General features: G+C 50.4%; 2 protein-coding genes across 5 annotated transcripts in view; one reads left to right on the top strand and one right to left on the bottom strand.

Moving 5' to 3' along the window:
- The first annotated feature begins 9,081 nt into the window (after positions 1-9,081).
- On the top strand, positions 9,082-24,283 carry Fam151a (family with sequence similarity 151 member A). The gene is made up of 8 exons (XM_078026328.1): positions 9,082-9,377; positions 11,039-11,182; positions 17,124-17,276; positions 18,323-18,482; positions 20,336-20,560; positions 21,314-21,453; positions 22,103-22,246; positions 22,704-24,283. Exons 1-8 carry the CDS (start codon positions 9,251-9,253, stop codon positions 23,375-23,377), a joined length of 1,767 nt encoding a protein of 588 aa, XP_077882454.1. The 5' UTR covers positions 9,082-9,250; the 3' UTR covers positions 23,378-24,283.
- Acot11 (acyl-CoA thioesterase 11) overlaps positions 22,514-24,365 on the bottom strand; it is a 68,029-nt gene continuing 66,177 nt past the window's right edge. For all 4 annotated transcript variants that reach the window (XM_078026325.1, XM_005326029.5, XM_078026326.1 and 1 more), the window contains one exon: positions 22,514-23,658. In XM_078026325.1, coding sequence (XP_077882451.1) covers positions 23,503-23,658 — 156 coding nt within the window. In that variant the 3' untranslated portion in view covers positions 22,514-23,502. The remainder of the gene's footprint in view (positions 23,659-24,365) is intronic.

Here is a 24,365-nt window from a genome sequence, read left to right as displayed (position 1 = left end):
GCAAAGAGCCACTCAAAGGACAGCCGATTTCATATGTGAAGCCATGGAGAGCAGAAGAAAGTGGCCCACGTTTTTGAGCACTCAAAGAAATGAAGTGTCAATCACACATTCTAGATCTGGGAAACCATGCTTCAGGAATGAAGAGGAAATAAAGAGACCCTCAGATGGAGGAAAAACGCATATAAATCCAACAATCACTTTCCCCCATGATAACCCCCCTGCGAGGACTCAGGAGTTCTCAAATTGCAGGGCGCAGGTGGAGCTGATATTTTTAAAAAGCTTGATCCCAAGCATCATGCTCAGACCCCTTTGGGTAGCTCAGGACCAACTTTTTATCAAACTCTCCTCCCTCTCTCTCCAAAATGATTATTACGGAGCTGGTAGACCCTCCATGAGCGGGGACACCGGGGTCTGTAGGAAGATGTCTCTTGTTTCTTTGACTCGAGTCCTCGGCCCACAGCACTGTCCCCTCCATCTCTCCAGCTGCATCCATCCCTGTTCCTGGCCTTGCACCCCATACCTGAACCACTCTTTCTCCCAGGTCCACCTCTTGCCTCAGGGCCTCTGCTAGGACTCTTTAATCTTCCTGTAAACTTCCCCAAGACCACCGATCCACACTTCGAATGTTTCCTCTCACATCAAACCTAGTCACATTTCAGCACTATGTTAGATGTCCCCACCTCTGGGAAGTCTTCCTGGGACCCCCAAGTGAGGCGCCTCTCCATGTGATCACTTGATTTACTTGTATGTCTCCACTCTAGAAAAATAGGCCTGGTGAGTGTCTGACTGCCTTGTTATCTGTTTTTCCAAGACATAGCACAGTGCCTGGCATAAAAGGGAAGCTCAGAAAACATTCCTGGAAGGAATGAGTGAGTGAATGACAATTCCCCAAGGTAGATATCATTCTCCTCATTGACTAGCATGTTAATTTAGACTGCTCACAGCTCTAAACTGATTTTTGTCAAGTCCCCAGCAAGTGGCAGAAGCAGGATTCAAACCCAGCTCCACTCAACCCAAATTTCCCCATGATACCAAAGAGATTTCCCAAGACATAAATCACAAAGGAAGCACATCTTCCCGTTTCTCATTTCCCATCCCCTCTGCCACCCTTAGGTCCTCAGAGAAAATAGTCAATGAAAACAAGCCAAATTGCCTAAATCCCTGCTATAATACAAAACTCCAGAGATTTGGAATCAGAACTGAATTGGAAACTGGTCCTGTCTTTCTCCAGCTATGTGGGGCCTGGACAGGCCACCTTGTACGCTAAGGACCCATCTCAGGTCCATAAATGGGATCAGGCACATAAAATGATGACCACAGAGCTTGGCCCACAAAAGTCCCCCACCAAATGTCCACCTCCACCATCCTTCCCTGCCTCTGAATGGAGATGGTGGGGGACTGGGAGAAAAGAACAAAGTCAGTTTCTAGGTTCTCTGCCTTCTCCTTCCCTCCCCCTGGATCTTCTCACCTCCTTCCCCCTCCCCCAGCTCCCACCCTCCCTACTCTGAGGATTCACTAGCCTAATTCTGTGAGCCTCAAGCTGTTGATGTCAAGTTCAATGTGTTACCTCCACCTGGGGCATCCACATGGTAACAGAACATTCAGCTTTAAGCCAAAGCTATGAAGTTCTAACTGGGGAATTTCAGCCAGAGGGGGAAATTTTACCCAGGGGGGTGGGGTCTAGGTGGTAACTGCCTTGTGGAGGCTTTGGAGGCTGACCCCACCCCTGGGACTTTCTCTAAGCTTCCCCTCAGCTTACCTAGGCTCCCCCAAGCCCAGGCTGGTCTGCGGTCTTTGTGAGGTCACCATGATCTGGAAGCTGTCCAGCCAATAAGACCTCTGCCTACACAGTGGGGAGAACCAAAGGAATGTCCTTTCAAAAAAAAAAGGCATGTCATTGGGCATGGTGGTGCACGCCTGTAAACCCAGCAAGTCAGGAGGCTGAGGCAGGAGTATCCCAAGTTCAAAGCCAGCCCCAGAAACTTAGCAAGGTCCTAAGCAACTCAGCAAGATCCTAAGCAACTTAGCAAGAACCTGTCTAAAAATAAAATATCAAAAGTGCTGGTGATGTGGCTCAGTGGTCAAGCACTCTGGGTTCAACCTCTAGTACCAAAAAAAAAAAAAAAAAAAAAAAAGAAGGACCTGTCTTCAGGCTCCCCACAGTTACTGGGAAAGGATCTCACTTATGAAGACTTGAATATAGCCCTTGCTGCTCTGTTACTGTGACTTCTTTTAAAATGGACCTGTTTCTCTTCCTGTGTCTCAAATCCTCCCTAATCTTTCCCCCTCCCTAATCTCAGGGGGAAACAGGATTGTCTTTCTTCCCTATCCTAGGCAGAATTATCTGTCCTTGAGCGCACACCCACCACAAGACGGAAGTAATTCAGATGGCACCAGAAAACCTAAAAAATGATTATCTCCCAAAAGAACAAGTGAATCACAACTCTGAGTAGCCGTTGAATCACCTCTTTAAAAATACCATCCCCCCCCCCACCATGGGCAAAATCACAGCCTCTGAGACAGGACTGTGTTTCTCCTTTATTAGCAAAGCAATAAACCTTCTTTTTCCTTTGTCTCAAAACTGTGTCCTTGTTATTGGATCGGCATCGAGGACAAGGATTTCAATAGCAAACTCAGCTTCCCATGGGCATTGAAGAGTCTCCATAAAAACCCCTCACCGTCTGATCTCAAGTCTCTGTTTATCTTGGGGGGAAATAAAGGTCTTTTGAACTGGGTAGCCCGTGGTAAGGAAATTAAGACTCTTAGAGGAAAAGTACTGGCTCAAGGTCAGAAGCCAGGAGGACTGCCAGTGCAAGTCCTTGATCTTTGCCCTACTCCACCCTGCCTCCTCTGCCAGGTGCAGATAACAGTGTGGAGCAGGGTGAGTAGGGCCAAGCCAGTCCTCGAGGTGCAGAACTGCAACACCTAGATTCTTGGATAAGGAAAGGACCTGCAGCTATCTCCCTAAAGAACATCATTTAATGATAAGCAATAACTAATATAATAAAATTACAGTAAGTAGATGGAAAAACTGAACCATTTACAAAAGGAGAATGAAGCTGTCCGTGAGGTTGGATTCTCCTTTTTCACCCAGATCAGTCAATCTTGGGATAGTCTCAGATATGAAAAGTAACATGTTCTGAGACATGCCACCTAGAAATTGTCAGACTCACTCCTGACCCCAGAAGCCCGACAGCCCTTGAGAGTAACCTCACACAGCAGCTGGTGATGGCAGACTCTTGAATTCCCTCCCATCCACCTTGAATCTCGCCTTTCCTGCCCCCACCCCTTGGTCCTTCACCACTCCAATGCATTCTTGGTCCCTGCCTACCAACGCCGCCTACAAACACTGCCAAGTTCTCTCTCCTAGCAAGACTCCTTCCTGCAAACGTGCCTCTTTCCCCAGCAGCCCCTCACTATTTCTTGAGCTATAACAAGCCATGACAAGTGACTCCCGAGGACCCTTTGACTCTTCCCTCTCCTCCCAGGTAAATAACAACCAAGTCCTTCCAATTTTACTCCCAAGTCTGCCCTGTCCCTCCAACCTCATTGGGATCCTATTATGGGAGCCCCAGATATTGGCCAAGTCTTCTAGGAAATGTCCTCCAGGGCAGGTGCAGCCAGCCTCCTGCATCCCCCCCCCCCATGAAGGGAGCTCCCTGCAACTCACTTCCTCTAACACCTTCAACATTTCCCCACTGTCTGCCAAGGCACAGCCCAGTCCCTGGGCCCCTTGGCATTGAGGCTGCTTCACAGTCTGCCCATCTACCTTATCTCTGCTCCCATCTCGGATTTTTTAATTTATATGGAAGATCATATATATGCAGAAATTTGCACGTGCATTAATTCTCACCAAGAGAGCACACCCATGTAATCAGCACCTAGATCTAAAACATTTCCACAATCCCAGAATCCTCCTCCCCCTGCAATCACTGTCCCCCACAAAGGTAACCACTACCCTGACTTCCAACACCATGGTTTAGATTGACTCGTCTCTGCACTACATAGAAATGGCATTAGCACACAATCTTGTTTCTGTTACCTTTGGTTCAGATTTGACCTAGTTCACACCTGGTAACTGTTCCTCCTCTTCCTTCTTTTTCTTATCACCAGTTCTTTTTATTTATTTAGAGACAGAGACTCACAAAGTCACACAGGGTTACTCAAACCATTTTAACATTCATACTCCAGTTATCAAAGTCTAAAGTTAATACTGTTATCTTCCTTTAAACAAGCAAACATATAAAAAAAAAAAACAACCCACAGGGACCTTATAAGATTTTAAATCCAATCAGCCACCTCCAATTTCTATGCTGCTGTTTTTCCTTATTTTAGTTTTCCTCTGTTTTTATTTCATTTGCCTATTAGACTTTATTATTTTTTTTTCAGTAATAAAAAGAAAAAAATATATTGATAGGCCCAGTAAGTGTGTGTTATATGTTCATGAGCTGGGTTCTGGAACAATCAATCATTTTTTCTGACTACAGTGACTCCAGCTGCATTTCCTAACTGTGATGGGCTTCCTTCAGGGAGAAGGGCAGGTGGGGACACTGTCGCACAGAAGCAGAACCTCTTACATTAGCAGCTTGTTTTGATTGTTTTATTTTGTTTGGGGGATCATGGATTGAACCAAAGGGTACTTGACCACTGAGCCACATCCCCAGTTTTTTTCATTTTTTTATTTGGAGACAGGGTCTCACTAAGTCACTTAGGGCCTCGCTGATTTGCTGAGACTGGTTTTGAACTTGCAATCCTCCTGCCTCAGTTTCCCAAGTCACATCTAGCCTTAAGCCTTTTTAGATTAAAATTGTTTTGAGACAGGATCTCACTAAATTGCTGAGTCTGATCTCAAACTTGAGATCCTCCTGCCTCAGCCTCTCAAGTGACTGGGACCACAGGCATGTCCCATCATGCCCAGGCAGCAGAAGTGATAATGTAAGAGGGGTCCGGCGGAGCGTCGGAGGGAGAGACCACACAAGAGACTTACTCCATGCAATTGGCAAAAGGGGATTTATTGGGGATCCATTCCAGCACACTGGGGCCCCGTGCTCACTCAAGAAGGGAGAGCAGCCCGGAGCCCAGAGCAAAGGTCAAGCAGAGCTTAAGTACACTTTTTGGAGAGGGCGGTAAGCTTTGCATACATCAGAACAAATCATCATGAGGCGCGGGAAAATTGAACAACAACTCTGAGATGTGATTGGCACATTCATTGGCGGGAACAGGTAGGGTAGGGGTGATTGGTCATTCCTAAGCGGGTTACACATTCAAACTGATTGGTTCGGGCCCTGTGACAAACTGCACAGGGCCCTAGGCTAAATGGCCAGTAGGGCGTTGTTTTAACTATCTCAGGAATTCCAGGTTCTGGGTGTAACAGAGGAATTTAATAATACCTAATCTTTTACATTCAAGCTTTCCAGCTTAGAAACTTTACCCTTTCAATTGAACAGCTAGCTGCTCCACATCTGCAGTGCTGGAGCCTCCCAAGCACCTGCCTTCTTCCCTATTTGTCATGGGGTGAGAGTAGGAGAGTATCAAAGCAACCCAGGTAACAAAGCCTGAGGCTCAAATTTCCATAGGTCTTTGGCTGTTCTGGGTGTTGTAATGTGTGACAACAGGTTGCTTTGTGGCAGTGCTAAACCTGGGTACTAGGGACATCTGGCCTTCTCCAGCTATTTCTCATACCAGCTTTAAGTATCACCGACTCAGATATAGCTGAGCACCCTCCTGCTCACCCCACAGGTGAAGGACCCCATCCTCCACACTGAAAATTAGTTTTTTGTTTTGTTTTGTCTTTTGGGAACCAGGGATTGAACCCAGGAGTGCTTAACCACTGAGCCACATCCCCAGCCCTTTTTATTTTTTCTTTTGAGACAGGGTCTCACTAAGTTGCTTAGTGCCTCTCTAAATTGCTGAGGCTGGCTTTGAACTTGAGATTCTCCTGCCTCACCTTCACCACCACACCCAGATGAAGTCTAGCTCTTTACCAGGGGCACCAGGCCCTGCCCACCTCCCCAGCCTCATCTCCCAAACTCTTCCCCCATGTCCCATCTGGTGCTCAGGCCAAGCTGCACTGCACATATCCTCCAAGATTTGGCTGGCTTCTCCCAGCCAGCTCAGGCTGTGATTCTTCCCAAAGGATCATGGCCCATGAAAGAAGTTGGGGCTCTTCCCCCATCTCCTGCATCTCCTGATCACACACATCCAGTCCCATGCCCACTGCCACTTTCCATGCCAAACATCCTTACAGTTCGTGTGCTCCCTCCTGCACACCAGCCCTAAAACAGCTGCTCCACACCTGAAATGCCCAAATCTGCAGACATTTCCTCTGCTACAAAACGCTGTGAGTGGGTCCCAGAGCCTAGTACGAGGCCCGGCACTGAATGCACACTCAGTGACTTCAAGTTGTTACTTAATCTCACAAGAGATAATCACAGACAGCAGAGGAGTCCTTTGAAGCCTGTTTCTCTTGCAAAAGCCAGAGCTGGATGAAGCCCCTCTCCACCCAGATGCATCCTGCAGAGCCCCCAGGTGGAGAAGCAGCCAGGCCCAGGGCCTCCGAGCTCACTGCCTGCTTCTCAGGGAGGATGGGATGGGCCGCATGGCCTGCTGCAAGGGGTTCACACCCCAGCCTCGGAGTCCTGGATTAAAAGAGGAATGATGAGGCTTCCTCCATGGATGTCACTGTTATGCTCAAGTTCAGGACCCCCAAAAGACCACCAGAGACCAAGATCGATGTAAGCAGCTAGCTCGGTCCTCCACGCACACAGCAACTGGTGACACTGAGAGGCCCAAGCCCAGAGTTTGCAGCAGTTTTACACACTCTTTGGGGAAGGCAAGCACTTCACATACATCATAGCATCTCTTAGCAAATCCTCACACACCGCAGGAAAATCATAAAACAACTCTAAAACAACATGATTAGCACATTCCCTGGAGGGAACAAGTTGGGTAAGAGTGATTGGTTAGTACAAGAGGGGGATTCGTTTGAACTGATTGGTTTAAGCCACGAGGGGTGTGTGTACGTGCTGAACTACATGGTTTCCCAACATGTTGCCAACCACCATAAACTACTGGGAGGGTCATCTGACATCCTAGGTATTTTCCCTGTCTCATGCTGATGGGTGGTGGTTACTAGGGGGTTGCTATGGGTCCTCACCTAGCCTGACTGAATCAGGGACACCTACCCTGCAGATCTCTCCTGTTATTAGTGGATAAACAACTCAGTAGGGTGGGTCTGTGCCTAGGAGTGCTCTGTGGGTTTTTCCAAGGACGTGAGTCACCCCCCCCCCTTCCTTGGACAGGCTTTGCTCTGAGATAGAAGCTGGTTTCTCAAAAATGGAGTCACATCAATTTCTCAATCACGAACACTAATTGAGCTATGGTTAATATGAGGGTGGTTTGTATACCGAGATCCCTCACAGACTGTAAGAATTAAATTTGGGGGTTTTGCTGGATAAATATTTTCAGTTAAATATTACAAACAAAAAAAAAGGGATCATCACCTTTTCGATGGGAATGGACAAGAAAAGACCAGCAGATGTCATAAAACCAGGCAGCTGGGCCTGAGGCCAGCCTGGCCTGTGTTTGAATGTGAATATGAGGTGACTTGGGACAAGTACTGAGCTCTCTGAGGTTCAATATCTTCTCCTGTATCATTGGGACACACAAACCATTTAGCAATGTTGTGACTGTTAGAAATACTGGGGTGCCACAAGGAATCAAAGGCGAGCTCAGAAGTAGCTCTGCAAGGCAAACTTACTTCTACAGAAGTGCATACTACCCAACCTGGCAAGCAAGCACACCTGGGCCACACATGGGCCACACATGGGCCAGCAATCCCCCTACTAGCAGGGGATTGATAGCAGGAGCTTGGGGTTGCAATCTATGTGATTGGCTCATTGTAAAAATAGGGCAGGTGAAGGGAAGGGCTGTAGTCAAAATGGTTACAATTGGATTTTAAAATGGCTATGATTAGATCTTACATCCCAATTAAAGCTAAACACTATATTCTGAAAATGGATCACTGAACTTTCCATTTCTTACACAATTAGTATATGAAATAAAGATGTGAGCTGGGTGCAGCAGCGCACGCCTATAATCCCAGTGGCTTGGGAGGCTGAGGCAGGAGAATTGAGAGTTCAAAGCCAGCCTCAGCAAAAGCAAGATGCTGAGCAACTCAGTGAGACCCTATCTCTAAATAAAACATAAAATAGGGCTGGGGATGTGGCTCAGTGGTCGAATGCCCCTGAGTTCAATCCCCTGTACCTAATAAATAAATAAACAAATAATAAAGATGTGAAATACTTTATAGGATATCAATGAATAATATATTTTGTTACTGTTTGTAGTAATAAAAGCAGAAAAAATGGGAACCAAACCAGCTCAGACTCCTTGCTCCTAACCCACTCACTAATCAGTCACCAAGTGCCCCCTGCTGGATTTCTTTATCAGCCTCTGCACTCTGAAGCCTGTGCATGCTCATTACAAGTAACTCCTGGATTCATTTAAGTTCCAGCGTCCTTGAAATAGGGACAGTCTCTAAATTTGCTTCGCATCCTGGAGCCCCTAGAGCTCCCTCTGCAAGAGAAGGGGACCCAGCCCACTGCCCATGGACTTCCATGCAGGAAGGTGCAGGAGTGTCCTGCACAACTATCAGTTTTGATCCCAGTTCAATCCACCAGCTGTACTCTTAGATAAAAAGAAAATTTATGTCACTCAGGCAGATTTAATCTCTCTCCTTGTCACAAACCCTTCCCTGACCCAGGGATTTTCTGGGGCAGGGCAGAAAGTCCTCGAGTTAGAAAAGGCCATTATGAATCACCACAGGGACAGAATGAGGCCAGGAGCAGGGCAGATGTTTGCCCCAGACCACCAGGAAAACAAGGTTGAGCTGGACTAGATCTCTGGCCTTCCAACCCCTAGGCAGGAGCCACAGGCAGGGGTGGGGGCCCAGGCCATGTCCTTCATTACTTATTATTGTGCTCAAAGTTCATTTGGGGGATGACAGGATTTTCTGCTTGACCTGTTAAGATGCAGGGAGGGTGAGGGGAAGAGGAAGAGGGCGGGGAGGGAGGAGGGATTTAAGGAGCTGTCTCCAGGCTGGGACATCCAGGACTGCAGGAGCCGGCCAAGTCTGGAAGAGCATTAGGTGCTGTTGGATCGCCTGCCTCCCACCCAATCCCAGTGGGGAGTCTCAGGGATTCTGGGCTGTGAGGAGTAGGGAAGGGAACACTCTCTAGGAAGGGTCAGCATGGCCTGCAGGAAGAGCTGCTCCGAGCATCCGACCAAGTGGGTCCTTGCCGGCAGTGCCAGTGTGGCTCTGCTGTTCACCATTGGGATGGTCCTGGGCTTCACCCTGCAGCGGGGCACTCGGTCAGGTAAGAGTCATCCTGCAGCCACACAGTTGGTCTCCCCATTGCTGTCCTTCCTTGTTCCCACCAAGGCTGTCCTACCAACAGCTGATCAGATCTTTTCCTGTCCCTTATTCCAACTAGACTCACCCCCACCCACAGCTCTAGCTGCCTCTTCCATACCCCAGCCCTACCAAGACTTCAACCCTGGTGGAGGGTCCCGCTGATTTTCTTTCCCCTGGTCAGTTGCCTGAAGACCACCAAACCTTAGCCTTCGGCCCAGACCTCCCTCCTTTGCCCTCAGATGGGTTTTCCCTCTTGGGAATTTTGTGGGCTCCTCAAACTCAACAGTCTGGGCTGAACTCAGCCTCTCCCTGCCTCCCTCCCTCTCCTTATCCCTTTCTTGGTGAACCTGGGGGAGCCTCCACATTCTCCGAGCCTGGTGCCTATGCCCGGCTCCTGAACCTTGAGGGCTCTGCCTTCCACCCTCTACCCTCCCTGCAGCCCCGCCTCTGAGACCTCTGATCTCCTGGACCCTGCCGTGGCCTCCCCTTCCTACGAAGTCCCTCTGCCATTAGCTTGCTCTTGCCAGTACCTGTCCCTCTCTGCAGCCAGCGAGCTTTTTCTTCTTTTTTTTTTTTAATTTATATATGACAGCAGAATGCATTTCAACTCTTATTACACATATAGAGCTCAATTTTTCATATCTCTGGTTGTATACATAGTATATTCACACCAATTCGTGTCTTCATACATGTACTTTGGATAAATAATGATCATCACATTCCACCATCATTAACTACCCCATGACCCCTCCCTTCCCCTCCCACTCCTCTGCCCTATCTAGAGTCTATCTATTCCTCCCATGCTCCTGCTTTCTATCCCACAATGAATCAGCCTCCTTACATCAAAGAAAACATTCGGCATTTGGTTTTTTGGGGATTGGCTAACTTCACTTAGCATTATCTTCCCTAACTGCATCCATTTACCTGCAAATGCCATGATTTTATTCTCTTTTATTGCTGAGTAGTATTCCATTGTGTATATATGCCACATTTTTTTTTTATCCATTCATCTATTGAAGGGCATCTGGGTTGGTTCCACAGTTTAGCTATTGTGAATTGTGCTGCTATAAACATTGATGTGGCTGTGTCCCTGTAGTATGCTGTTTTAAGTCCTTTGGGTATAGAGCCAGGAGAGGGATTGAGCCAGCGACCTTGTTCTAAACAACCCACTCACTCCCTGCCCCCAGGACCCACCCCACTCCTTTGCTGGCATCTAAGACCTTTCACCACCTGCCTGTAGCCCTCTTCTCCAGCCTTCCTGGCCTGTCTCCATCTGTAGCAGGCCAGTGGCCATTCCTTTAAACAACCATGCTTTCCCGTGGCCGAGCCTTCATGTCTGCTGTTCTTTCTGTCTGTTTTCCCCATTTTCTGTCAAACATACATCCATCCTTCAAGGCCCCTTGAATGTCCCCTTCTCTGTGAACTCCCTCTCTCTCTGCCCCAGGCAGCACCAGAGCCTCCATGGCCCCAGAATCCTGTGCCTTTCCCTCTCTGGCAGCACCAGGGACTGTGTGCCTCACAGTCCCCTGCAGCACATGGTGGGAGTCCAGGGAGGGTTGGGGGTGACAGGTGTGTTGGGCTGAGGCTAGGATGGACAGTAACAGCTCCTGGCGTTCACTCTAGGCTGTGAGCAGGACGTCTGCCGGCCGGACGCAGACATGCTGGAGTACCTGCTGAGCCTGGGGCAGATCAGTCACCTGGATGGCCTGTCAGTCACCTGGTACCACGCAGCCAACAGCCAGAAAGAGATGAAGGCTGCCCTGAGCAGTAAGTCCAGTTGCCAGAACTGGGGCAGGCCAGGGGGGGCACGGTTGGAGGAAAGGGAGGAGGGCAGAGGGGAGGCCGAGAAGCCATGGTCACTGCGGCCTTAGAATGGCCATCTTTGTGTTCTTGTTGTACTCCACCTGGGGAAGTGGGGCCCTGGACACTGAGGAACTGGCTCCAGCTAGTGCAGCTCCAAGCCTGGGATTCGGAGCAGATGTCTGATTCCAAAGTCACCACTGTACTGCCCTCTGTCCCTTGGCCTGTCAGATGCCCCCTCCTAAGGAGGCCTTTGCCCTCAAGTCTAAGGAAGCCAGAGATCTGAATTGGAATCCTGGAGCTACTAAAATGAATGGTGAACACCTGAGCAGCTTGTGTGACTCCTCTGAGTCTCAGATGCAAAATGATTATGGGTGACCAGTCAGCTGCCACTCAGGTGGGCCCACATATCCACATCACACAGGGGTTCTCCAGGGAACACTGTGCACCCTTCTTCATGGGCACCATTTTATAGAAAAGTGGAGACTCAGAGAAGTCATGGGACTCACTCTAGGCTGTGCTGTCAGAAAGTGGTTAGGGAGTGGAGGAGCCCGGACCGTAGCCCCACAGGGCATGCCCAAGCCCCTGTGCTGCGCTTGATCCCTGGGTCAAGGAGGAAACACTCTCTGTCCTTCAGGACATTTTGGGAAGCTCAATAGAAAATGTTCATCAAAGTGCTGGTGCTTTAAAGCTGTAAGAGATGAAGTCTTCAGAAGACACAGGGTGCTGACCCGACCCCCAGGGTTTCTGACTCAGTAGTTCTAGGGTGGGGCCCGAGAAGTTGCCTCTCCCACAAGTTTCTAGGTGAGGTGTTAGCTGTTGGACGCAGGACTGCACTTTGAGAACTGTGGCCCAAGAAAAACCTTCCAATTTCAGATGAGGAAACGGGTGTGGAGTGGGAGAAGGTCTTGTCCAAGGTCACACAGTGGGTCTGAAGCAGAGTGAGGCCTGGAGCCAGCCTCTAATGCCTGCAGGCTCCCCACACCTGTGGGCTTAAGATTAAAGCCTGGGAAATGTTGAATGAATGAATGAATGAGGAGAGGTGGGTAGGGAGGACTTTCCAGATGAGGCAGGCTGGGTGGGGATGTTTGTGGCTGCTCCCTGATCTTCTCTGTCCTGGAGGCTGATTGCCACTCCTTCTCCTTGGTGACTAGGAGGACAAAGAGCCCTCTGCCCTGAGATCCAAGCCAGAGAAGTACTCATCCAGGGAGAAAAATACTGAGGGAATGAAAAAAGGACCTGCCACCCCCAGGTTCTTCCCTGACACTGGTAGGAACCATCAAGGCCCCACCGAGGCAGGACCTTAGTTGAGAAGATAGCCAAGCGCCCCAAGCAGGCCCTGCCACCAGCAGGGAACTGCACAGGCTCCCCTTAGCATAGCTCCAGGGGTCCAGAGAAGCCCCAGGCCTCCTTTCCTCCCGAGGATTCTGCCAGGTCCCTGCGTAGACCTCTGGAGGAGTTATTGCCTTCCTAAAGGGGCTCTGCTATAGAGGTGGGCTGGTGAAACCATCTTGGATGTAACTGGTCATCTGTGTGGAGAGGAGACCCGGAGGAAGGCAGGCAGAAGTGGGCTCTAATTTTCCCTTGGCCATTTATCAGCAGAATGATTTGGGACAAGTGACTTCACTAGTCTATAGCTAAGCTCCCCGCTCTGTACAGTGTAGGCCCGTAAGGTGACCATTTATCATCCAAGCCAGGGCACGTTTGGCTGTGAACGAGGTCGGGATTGGGAATTATGCTGAGCAACAGAAATAAGCCAGGGGGTCCCAGGTTACCTTAGGTAAGTGAGCTACTCTGTGCAAATAATAATTAACACTTGGTGAACACTAACCAGGGGCATTTTACTACTTAATTCTTATAGATGAGGTAACCAGCTCAGGGGTCAGAGAAACTGCCCAGGGTTCCACAGCTGGCCAGCGTGAGGGCTGGGGCTGGAAGGCAGTGGTGTGGATTGGGGGTCTGCACCCCCAGCCGCCATGCTGTCCTTCCTCAATGCCTAACCCTCCTTGCCCAGGGAGGGCAGGTAAAGGACTTGGGAACTGCAGGTCCCCTTCCCTCTGGAGAGTAGCATCCTTCACTCTGATGGCAACCCCCTGAGGACCCGGGCTCCTACTGTGGCCACAGGAACCCCATCCTGCCCTCGTCTCTCTTGTCCCTTTTTGTTCCCACTCCCCAAGCAAGACAGCCCTTGGGAAGCATGACACAACTTTTGTTTTTTTTGGTGGGGGGAGGATACCAGGGATTGAACCCAGGGGCACATTCCCACCCCTATTTTGTATTTCATTTAGAGACAGGGTCTCATTGAGTTGCTTAGTGCCTCACTTTTGCTAAGGCTGACTTTGAAGTAGTCATCCTCCTGCCTCAGCCTCCCGGGCCGCTGGGATTACAAGAGGTATGTCACCGCTCCCAGCCATGAAACAATTTTTTTTTTTTTAAAGAGAGAGTGAGAGAGGAGAGAGAGCGAGCGAGAGAATTTTTAATATTTATTTTCTAGTTCTCGGCGGATACAACATCTTTGTTGGTATGTGGTGCTGAGGATCGAACCCGGGCCGCACGCATGCCAGGCAAGCGCGCTACCGCTTGAGCCACATCCCCAGCCCCCATGAAACAATTTTTAAGGGAGAAGATTTCTCAGGAAGAAGCTGGTCCAGGTAGTGATTACGAGGAGGCCAATTAGGTTCAGAGTGGAATTTCCACCAGTATTTTGTCCCATCTGCTGAGTATTTGTGTGGAAGAAGAATGAGAAACGAGTCAGCCATGGTCTGTCTTAAGGGAAGGTCACTGGGATGCAGAAACATGGCTCCCCCAACCCTACCCTGCTTCCTCCTATGGCACCTCTACTTCCACCAGGCCAGAACTGGCCCCAGTGAAATAGGGGAGGGACCTCGGTGCTCACCTCTAAAGCTACCCTCTTATCTACCAGGTGCATCTTGGGCCTGGCTTCCCTAGGCCTCATGGAGCCCCAAAACCTTTGACCCCTCTCACTGCATTCCCAAGTGGCTAAAAGTTAAGATACAAAAGGACTTTGCGTTTCGGTCACAAAGTCTATCTTCACAACACTCACAAAGCCCTTCACGGATCCTAATCAGCTCTGGGGCCGTACCTTGTGTTCTGGAGCTGGGAAGCTCATCCCTTCTCACTGATGAGAACAGTCACCTCGAAGCACCAGGTATAACTCAAGGATGGAATGGGCTGATGTAAGAAGTGCTGGCAGCAGCCCATGGTCAGTGACCTCCATCCTGGAAACCTAGACACCTGGTTTAGACAAATCTGCTGAAATTCTCCAGGGCATTGGGTGACCTCGCATCTCCCTCGGCCTGGACAGGCTGTTCTTGACTTTGCCATTAATGCATTCAGCCCATCATTCAACACCCATCTTTGAAGCACTTTCTTAGTCCTGGTTCCCTCTAGGCACCAGGAATTCGAGGGATGGTCAGTTCCCACCCTGACCCTGTTGTCACAGAAGTGATACTCAGGAGGGCTGGCACCAGGTGAGCAAGAGCACCGCCCTGGCTGACCACGCAAAGGAGAAGGTGGTGTTCCTGGCAGCAGGGAGCAGACTGGGGCTCCCTGAGGAAGTGATGTTTTCCCCCTACCCTGGGTGAGAGGTGTGGGGGGAAGAGGGTTGCAAGGCAGCAGCCACACCTAAGAACCCAGGGACGGGAAAGACGAGACAAGCTAGAGTCTTGCCACTCAAAGTGTGGTCCAGGGACCAGCAGCATGGACCTCTTTGGGGAGCACGTTAGAGATGCAGAATCTTGGTGCTGCCCCACATCCACTGATCAGAACCTACCTTTTAACAGTTCCTGGATGATTTCTGTGCATGTTAAAGTTGGAAAAAGTGGAGTGGCTGGAACCCAAGGCAAGAGGGAGGGAGAGAGACCTGAGATAAACTGGAAAATGTGTCAGGGTCTGGTCAAGAAGGCTGCAAAGATGGCCTTACAGAGTTTGGATCTGAATCTCAGGAATATGGGTGGATTTTTAGTGAGTTTTTTAATTTATTTTTTATCAGGATGATGATGTGGTCAGGTAGGTGTTTAGAACACTCTGTAGAGAAGAGGCTTGGAGGGCTGGGGTTGTGACTCAGTGGTAGAGTGCTTGCCTAGCTTGTGCAAGGCCCTGGTTTTAATCCTCGGCACCACATACAATAAATAAAAGTTTGTGTCCAACTACAACTAAGGAAAAAATAAATATTAAAAAAGAGAGAGAAGAGGCTTGGAGCCATGCTAGAGGAATCAAAAGCAGTCAGGCTCAGTACACTGGAGAAAGGCCCCTGCCAACATCAGTTGCCTGTGATATTGTGGAAGCCGGACTTGAATCCCCCCTCAGTCCACTGCACTTCCCAAACTCAAGCACCCCTTGCATGGTCTTCAGAGACTTTTAGAAAGGCCTGAGCCCCTACTAGATGAACTCTCAAAGACAGGGATCCGAGGATATTCTCCTGATGGAGTTAACCTTGTGAAATTAAAAGATAAAAATAACAATGCTCAGTGCTGATAGGTATGTAGGTGAGGGAGGCCATCCCTGTTCTCTAGGTGGAAATATGAAGCAGAACAGCCTCTCAGGAAAGTAACTTGATAATATGGTCTTGTAAATGATCCTTTATTGGGCTGTAGCTCACTGGTGCTTGCCTAGCATTTTTGAGGAACCAGGTTCAATTATATATTTAAGTATCTGGTATTTTGCTGAGGGCCATTGCCAAGTAGGAATGACGATTCGAAATCCTTGCCAGCGTACCCCATGTTAAATGGACTTGCCTTTGAAATTCGCTGTGACCTTGCATGTGTGTTTGAGAAAGGTGACCCTGCTCAAGGTGATCAAGGGTGGATCCAGGTTTGAGGAAGTATCCTGCAGGTTTGGGGAAGTATCCGGGTTTAAGGCTTTCCCAGTTTAAGACAATAGGGGTTTTAGGGAAGTTGGAGGTTGAAGATTATTGCTGCTGGGATTAGGGTGTTCCTGCTGCTTGTTCCCTTGAGTTCTTGTGAGATTCAAATGGGATTTGAAAAAAGCCTCATGGAGTAGGTGAAGGGGGCGGGCAGATTTTGGATTTCCCCAGAACCTGTTTGTAGACAGCCGGTGTGAGTTCGGGAATAAAGGATTGCTGTTTGAATCTACAAGTGTGTGGTGGCTCGTGATCTTGTGCCAAGCCGAGACATTGGCATTTGGCAGTATTTATATATATGTGTGTGTTTGTACATAGGTGTGTGTGTGTGTGTTATACCAGATATATATTCCTGTTTTATACTGTTTTGGCCTGCACTCAGATCCTATAAGGAGGAATCAGAAAATCTTGGCAAAAAATTAGAAACAATCAAAATGATTCAGGGGTGGGGGGATGGTAAATCACATCATAGTGAATACCCTCAACAAGGTATTTTGACTAGTTTTGTTGTTGCTTTTTTTTTTTTGGAACTAGGGATTAACCCAGTGGTGCTTTCCTACTGAGCTACATCCACAGCCCTTTCTATTTGTTCATTTTTATTTTAAAACAGTCTCACCAAGTTGCTTAGGGCCTCTCTAAGTTTCTGAGCTTGCTAAGTTGCTCAGGCTGACCTCCAACTTATAATGCTCTTGCCTCAGCCTCCCGAGGCTCTGGAATTACAGGTGTGCACCACTGTATCCAGTTTTGTTTTAATGAGATGTAAAGAAGATTGTGAAAATATCTCATAATGTTGCAAGAAAAAAAAACAAAAATTATAAATGCAAGGTAGTTTCAACTTTGCAAAAATTACCCACGGGCAAAAATGAAAGAAAATCCATTAAAACATGAACTATGATGGAAATGTGGCTAACTATTTCCCTCTGCTGTTTTTCTGTATTTTCAAATGTTCTATAACAAATGTATAATGCCCTTACGATGAGGAAAAAATGTTTTTAAAAACTGAATTGTGTTCTGACCCTGAAACAGGCAACGCCATGGTCTTAGAGGCAGATGTTACTGTCCATGGGCTCAATACCGCGAATGAGACAGGGATCCCCATCATGGCCCATCCCCCTGCCATCTACAGTGACAACACCCTGCAGCAGTGGCTGGAGACGGTGCTAGCCTCTTCCCTGAAGGGTATGTGCACCCTGGACCCCTCCTTAGCACCCCAGCTCTCTGGTCCTGGGGAGGGGTCCTCACAAGTTGCTCACTGCCCTGACTTCCCAGGCTCAGTGAAGACCAGGTGAGGTGGGGAAGTAAAGGTGCATGTCCAGGTGTTCTCTCTTGGACACACGGGCGAGATGAGGTGCCAGAGCAGTGCAGAGCAAACTACAAAGTGCCCCTTGTGTTCAGGGCGTCCCTTCCTGTATCCACAATACTGGATGCAAGATGTTCAGAGCTGAACTTCACACCTGCCCCCATGTCGCAGTGTCAGGTACCCTCAGAACCCAGGCACCCTCCTAGTGTCTCCCTCTCCCCCACCCTCCACTCAGCTGCTGCATCTGCGAATTCGATCTCCAGCCCTCATCCCTCTCCTGGACCTCCTTCCTCACTGGTTCCTGTCCCAAACACAGTCCCTCTGGCCTTCCCTTGCCTACTGAGTGCTCGTGTGCACGTGCATGTTCTCTCTCTCTCTCTCTCTCTCTCTATCTCTCTCTCTCTCTCACACACACACACACACACACACACACACACACACACTGTGACCATTCCAAAAGGCCAGTATTTTTCATAACATTTCCCTGCTTTGAGGGTCAATGGCTCCCCATTGTCTTGGCCTGGCTTTCAATATCTTTTCTAATTGTCCAGCCCCACCTCCTCACCACCCTGAATGAGATGGGCTTCCATTTGCATGGCCTGATGGTGCCTAGATGCTCCCTCAAACACCCCCTCCTGGCAGCCACGCCACTTCCCTGCAGGCCCTGGTAGTTCAGAGCCTCTGAGCCTGTTCAGGAATCCCCATGCCCAGGTCTTAGCTGGCCTCTGCTTCCGCCCCACAGCGGGTGGGACTCACTGCTCTAGAGGCGAGCCCTTCTCTGGGTTGGCTCTGTTTAAAAGACCGTCCTCACACCCAGCCACCATCTGCCCTGTCTTCCCACCTTCCGGAACCTCCACCACACACACCCTACCTGCTGGCTCAGCCACATCTTCCAGTTCCCCAAGCCCTTGCCTCCTCCCCACAGGTATCAAACTGGACTTCAAGAGCCTCAAGGCCGTGGGCCCCTCCCTGGACCTCCTACAGCAGCTGACAGAAGCCGGAAAAGTCCAGAGGCCCGTGTGGCTCAATGCTGACATTCTAAGGGGCCCCAATGTGCCCCTCCCAATAGAGGTCAATGCCACACAGTAAGTGTTCACCTCTCTGCCCCAGCTGCATGCAGCCCTCTTCTGTCAACACCTAGCACGGAAGGAGAACTTAGGGAACCCGAGTCTGCCTTCAGTTCACCATGTAATCTCACCTGAGTCTTTGCATATGCGGTTCCCTCTGTCTTGAGTGCCTCTCCCCCTTTTTGGAAGAACTTCTGCCCAGTCACTACCATCTCCAGAAACATACCTGACTTCCCAGGCTGCTGAGAGGCTTCCTCTGGGGCCCACAGTTCCCAAATTTCTTCCTAACACAGCCCCAATCTCATTGGGTGATCACCGTTCACAGGTTTTCACCCCCACTGTGGACTCCCAGGGGGCAGACAGGGCCAAGCTCAGGATTTGGCTGCAAGAAAAGTCTAAAACATTGGCTCCATCCCAGTCCCCCTGCACCTCCTTCCACTAACAGCCCTGGGAGACCAGCTGCAGAGTGTGCAGTGGGTTGCAAAGGAGGTTTGTGTGGAACGAAGGGATGTCCTTAACTTGGTCCTTAAGCAGGTAGCACTGCTAGGTGAGGAGAGGGTTTTCCTCCCCATTCTACAGATGTGAAAAAAAATCACAGAAATTGAGGCTCAACTTGTTGAATGTTTATTGCGCATCCCAGGCACTGTTTTAAGCACTTTACTTGAAGAATACCACTAACGCTTGCAATGAGAATGAGGTAGGTGCTATCGCCTTGGGTTTACAAACATAGGAACTATCTTATGGAAGTCAAATGACCTGCCTACATCTATTAGTAGCAGAGCAGAGATTCAAACCTAGGCCTTTGTCGTTCTAAGCTCCATGCTCTTTACCTTCCATTTCTCTCTCACCCCATCTGTGCATCTAACCATCCATCCAACGTTTAGAGTATGTCTCCAACTGGGACACTTGGAAAGTAGCAGTTTGAAAATGTAGTCAATGGACCCAGAGAAATATGGTCAATCTTCTTGGAGTGTTGATTTTACTCATGATGTGGGCGGGGGAGGGACTGTTTGCATGTTAAAATTTACATAAGAGCATTTTTTTTTTTGTACCAGGGATTGAACCCAGGGACACTTCACCACTGAGCCACATTCCAGTCCTTTTTATATTTTATTTGGAGACAGGATATAATTAAATTCCTGAGGCCTCACTAAGTTTCTGAGGCTGGGTTTTTTTTTTTTTTAATATTTTGTTTTTTAGTTGTAGTTCAACACAGTACTTTCATTTTATTTTTATGTGGCGCTGAGGATCGAACCCAGCGTTCTGCACGTACTAGGCCACAACCCCAGCCCCCTGAGGCCGGCTTTGAACTCACGATCTTCCTGCCTCAACCTCCCAGTCTCTGAGATGACAGGCGTGTGCCACCACACCTGGCTTAAAAGCAAAATTTGAAAATAAATAAGAAATTTGCCAGGTGTGGTGACATATGCCTATAATCCTAGAAGCTCAGGAAGCTAAGCCAGGAGTATCACAAACTCAAGGCCAGCCTTAGCAACTTAGTGAGACCCTATCTGAAAATACAGAATTAAATTAAAAAGGAAAGGGGGTGTAGATGATTGGTCGAGAGCCCCTGGGTTCAATCCCGAGTACAGAGACGGAGAAGCCCTTCCTTTTTGGAAGTGATGCTGTTATTTGAGAATCAGAGGTTGACCAGCCCCAGGTCAGAGTCAGGGCCTGAACCCAGACTCCCCTGGCTCCAGAGTGCGCACCCCACTTGTGGGTCTGTGAACAAGTCACTCTGTTCCTCAGGCTCTGCAGCCGCCCTCCTGTCACAGATTCAGCAGGCCCCGCCACTTCCTCTCGCTGTGATGAGGACACAAGAGGACAGGACCAGCGTGGCTCTGAAAGACCAGTGTCTCCCTTCTCTGCAGGTTCCTGGCACTGGTCCAGGAGAAGTATCCTCAAGCCACCTTGTCTCCAGGCTGGACCACCCTCTATACGCCCCTGTTCCCAAACAGCACCTACACCCAAGCCATGGTGGAGAAGATGCAGGAGCTGGTGGGAGTGCTGCCACAGAGGGTCACCTTCCCTGTGCGGGCTGTCATGGTGCGGGCTGCCTGGCCGCACTTCAGCTGGCTGCTGGGCCAGTCGGAAAGGTGAAACCCCACAGCTGCTCTCACGCCCCTGCTGGTTCCAAACCCACCTCCGGGATTAGATGCCCGGGGAAGATCCCTGATCCCGACCTTTAGGCTAGAAAGTCCTAAAGATCATCTTATCCAACCCTACTGGTGCTCCCACCTACAATGTCCCTGTCTTTTATTTGTATACTTCTGGTGACGGGCTGCTCACTACTTCCTGGGGGTGGGAAGGGCAGGTTTCCATTGGTGGGTAACTGTCTGCCTGTTAACAAGTGTTTATTCTGAGACAGAATCCATCTCCCGGCAGCTTCCTCCCATAGGCCACCTATGCCCCTGGGGCTGCAGAGATTACACCTACAACCTCTGCCCAGAATAGCCCTATAGGGCTCAAGGGACCCCTCACCCTACCCTGCAGCCAGCTCTCAGCCACCCAACCCTCCCTTTCTCAGCCCTTCCCCACAAAAGTCCCAAGGTGGCCCACTTCCCCTCTTCACACTTGACCTCCTCCCCACACCTTGCCCTCTGTCCTTGTCCCTTTCCTAAGGCAGAGCTCGAAAATAGGCACTCTGAGTGGACAGCTCCTGCGTCCTCCCAGACTTTGGCTTGCAGTTACCCCCAGGAATGGGCAGTGCTCAGGCAGGAGGGGCTGTGTGACACTGGAGGACTGGTGCCCCACCCTTGGGCCCAGCCAGCCTCTGGTTCTGAGCACAGGAGGGGAGCCGAGGGTCTTGCTGGGCCCAGACTGGCACTGAGCCAGCTGTCTGGGCCCAGGTACAGCCTGACACTGTGGCAGGGCGCCTCCGACCCCGTGTCAGTGGATGATCTCCTCTACATCCGGGACAACACCGCCGCCCACCAAGTCTACTACGACCTCTTTGAGCCTGTCCTGTCGCAGTTCAAGCAGCAGGCCTGTAAGGAAGGAGCCTGGGGAGGGTGGTGTGGGTTGGATTCTGCATAGGGCAGCCCCTGGAGCAGAGCTGGGGGGAAGTGACATCAGAAGGTGAAGATCCTAGGTGGAATAGGAGGAGAGATTCTGCTATTGCAACTTAGCCCCGGGATGGCATTCTATTTAAGTGTCATATTCATGAAGCCAGAGTTCCAATTTATAGGTAGGGAAACAGGTGTAAACAGTTACAGAGTTTATATGTCATCAGATCTTAACAAGGCAGAGCTCTTATCAGAACTCAGCAAATTCCAACCCTATAGACTTTCCATGTAGCACAGTCTCTCTGTGGGTGAGACTTAATAATCCAGATCCTACTGTGCATATTTGCTCCCTTGACCCTGCAGCTGAGTGGTCACAGGGGGTCCCATCAGAGTCCACATTCCCACTGTGGGAGCTACCTAAGTGAGGGGGAGGATACTAGCTGTGGGTACAGCTAGCTCTGGTTCTATCCAGTTCCAATCCAGTAACTGCTGAAGGACCTTGGGCAAATCACTTCTCCTAGTCTATCAAAGCAGGGAGATGACAGCAAGAGTCTTGGAATATGGTAGAATCAGGGCATATAGAAGGCACTCTGAATGGTTGCCACTTCATCTCAACAATTTTGGACCCCTCAGTAAATACCACAAGGAAGCGAATGTACTACACCGGCAGCAGCCTGATCCCTGTTCTCCAGCCACCTGCGGGTGATGGTCTGAGCGTGGAGTGGCTGCTTCCAGAAGTGCAAGGCAATGGCAGAACAGCAATGATCACGCTCCCTGGTAAGTCTGTCTACAGCCCTGGTATCCCTAGCTGACCTGCAAAGGTGTCCTTTACCAGTGGACCTTGGACCTCGGTTACCATGGCAACATGGGCCCTTGTAAGCCACACATTGGATACAAAGTAGGGTGGGGCCGGGGGAGTGCGGTAGTCTCAAGAGCACCAGCTTCCTGGCCTTCAGACCAGCACTCTTGAGTCCTCAGTCACATGATGCTATAGGAGGAGCTGGCATCTGCCCCAAGTCTTCCCCACAAGGAAAGGCCAAGAGCTGAGCTGGCAGCTTATCACTTTAGTCTTGACAAGTACCAGACACCACAATTGGAACCCAGGACAAGGTTAGAGGATTCCAGAGAGGTCAGGCCGTCCCCATAGCCACACCCCCACCCCACCCTGTGCCCTTTTAATAAGAGATTCTGGCTCTCGTGGGAACCTGAGACCAGCCACGGTTGCCTCTTCCAGACAGAGAAGGAGTGATCCTGCTGGACGTTGGTCTCCAGGGAACTGCAGCCGGGGACCCTGTGCCCATCGTCCGTGCCCCAGGCAGCGCTGCCCTGACACTGGAGTCATGCCTGCTGCAGCTGGCCACGCGCCCTGGGCGCTGGGGCCTCCACGTGCACATAGCAGAGCCCGCAGCCCTCCGTCCGTCCCTGGCCATCCTGGCACACCACTCAGCCCTTGGCCACCTGCCTCGGCCTGTGTGGGTCGGGGCCACAATCTCATATGGAAGTTTTGTGGTCCCTGGCCACACAGCTGGCAAAGAGTTCCTGAAGGCTGTGGCTGAGGTATTCCCCCATGTGACTGTGGCACCCAGCTGGCCCGAGGAGGTACTAGGCAGTGGATATGGGGAGCAGCTGCTCACGGATATGCTGGAGCTCTGCCAGGGACTCAGGCAACCTGTGTCCTTCCAGCTGCAAGCCAGGCCACTGGACCAGAGCATGGTGGGAGCCATGGCCAGGCTGCTGGCAGCCTCCCCCCAGGCCACCGTCACAGTGCAGCACAGCCCCACTGGGAGCAGCTGTTCAGCTGTGTGGGCAGGGCTGCTGGCAGCCAGCGGGGTGGACAGGACCAGAGTCTACTGCAGGCCCCCCCAGGGGTACCACAAGGACTTGTGGGCAGATGTTGGCAGAAACTGACCGCCCAGTGGTCCCGGGCCAGCCAACTCCTAGGTCCAGGCTTCCCTGCAGGAGGCAGGAGGAATAAATGCTTCTGCCTTCCTCCACACACGGCACGAAAGTCCTCGGGGCAGCTGGAGGGGAGCCTAGAGGGTCTGGAGGCTGGGGGCCAGGTCATTGCGATTGTCCAGGAGGAAGCGTTCACAAGCCTTGAAGGTGGTGTAGAACTCCGAGGAAAGGCCGGACACGTTGGTGGTCACGTAGTTGAGGATGTCTGGGCTGACCTGGTTGTAGTAGGACACCTGTAGGGTGGGAAGCCATGCTCAGGGAAGCAGAGAAGGGTGAGGGGCATGGCCTACCCCTGGGCATGAGGCGGGGGTGGGGAGAGTCGCCTTCTGGGAGAGCAGCAGATACAGCCCTGCTCCAGGGAGTCTTGAAGGTCAGTTGATAGGCATGACCTTCTCCAGCCGGTTTCCCCTGACCCTCCTCAGGGTGCTGACAACCCTGGCTGCCAGTCACCACCCACTGTACTGTCATTGGGCATCTTTTCCTTCAGTTATGTGGCATTCAGGGAAGGGACTAGGTCTCCAGAACCTCCTACAGAATCCCCCTTAAATAAAGGTGCTCTGGGGCTGCAGAGAAAACGTTGGACTTCGGCCTGGAGCATGGCCCCCCCTGAGTCTGTTGGCTCAAGTGTGTTGATGTAGCCAACACTGGCTGAGGCTCACCAGCCTGGAGCTGCAGGGCCCCACAGGAGCTGGAAGCTGGTGTGGGAGCTGCAGTCCCCCACTTTCTCAGCCTCCTCCCCACCTTTTCAATTAACGCGGACTGCCTTGCTGAGTTTTATGGGCCTCAGAGCCATATAAAGCCTTCCCAGACAAGAAGTACACAGGTAAATAAATAATGAGATGAATTTTTAGATCAGAACCCAGCCTTCTGCTGTCTGCATCCTGAGCTTTCTCCAGGCTCTCACTTAGTCACACCCATCAGATCTTAATGCAGCCTCCTT

This window comes from Ictidomys tridecemlineatus, chromosome 11 (assembly GCF_052094955.1).
Source record: "Ictidomys tridecemlineatus isolate mIctTri1 chromosome 11, mIctTri1.hap1, whole genome shotgun sequence".
Taxonomy (NCBI): Eukaryota; Metazoa; Chordata; class Mammalia; order Rodentia; family Sciuridae; genus Ictidomys; species Ictidomys tridecemlineatus.
The sequence above is the reverse complement of the archived record's forward strand: the minus strand, read 5'-3'. Positions and strand labels throughout refer to the sequence as shown.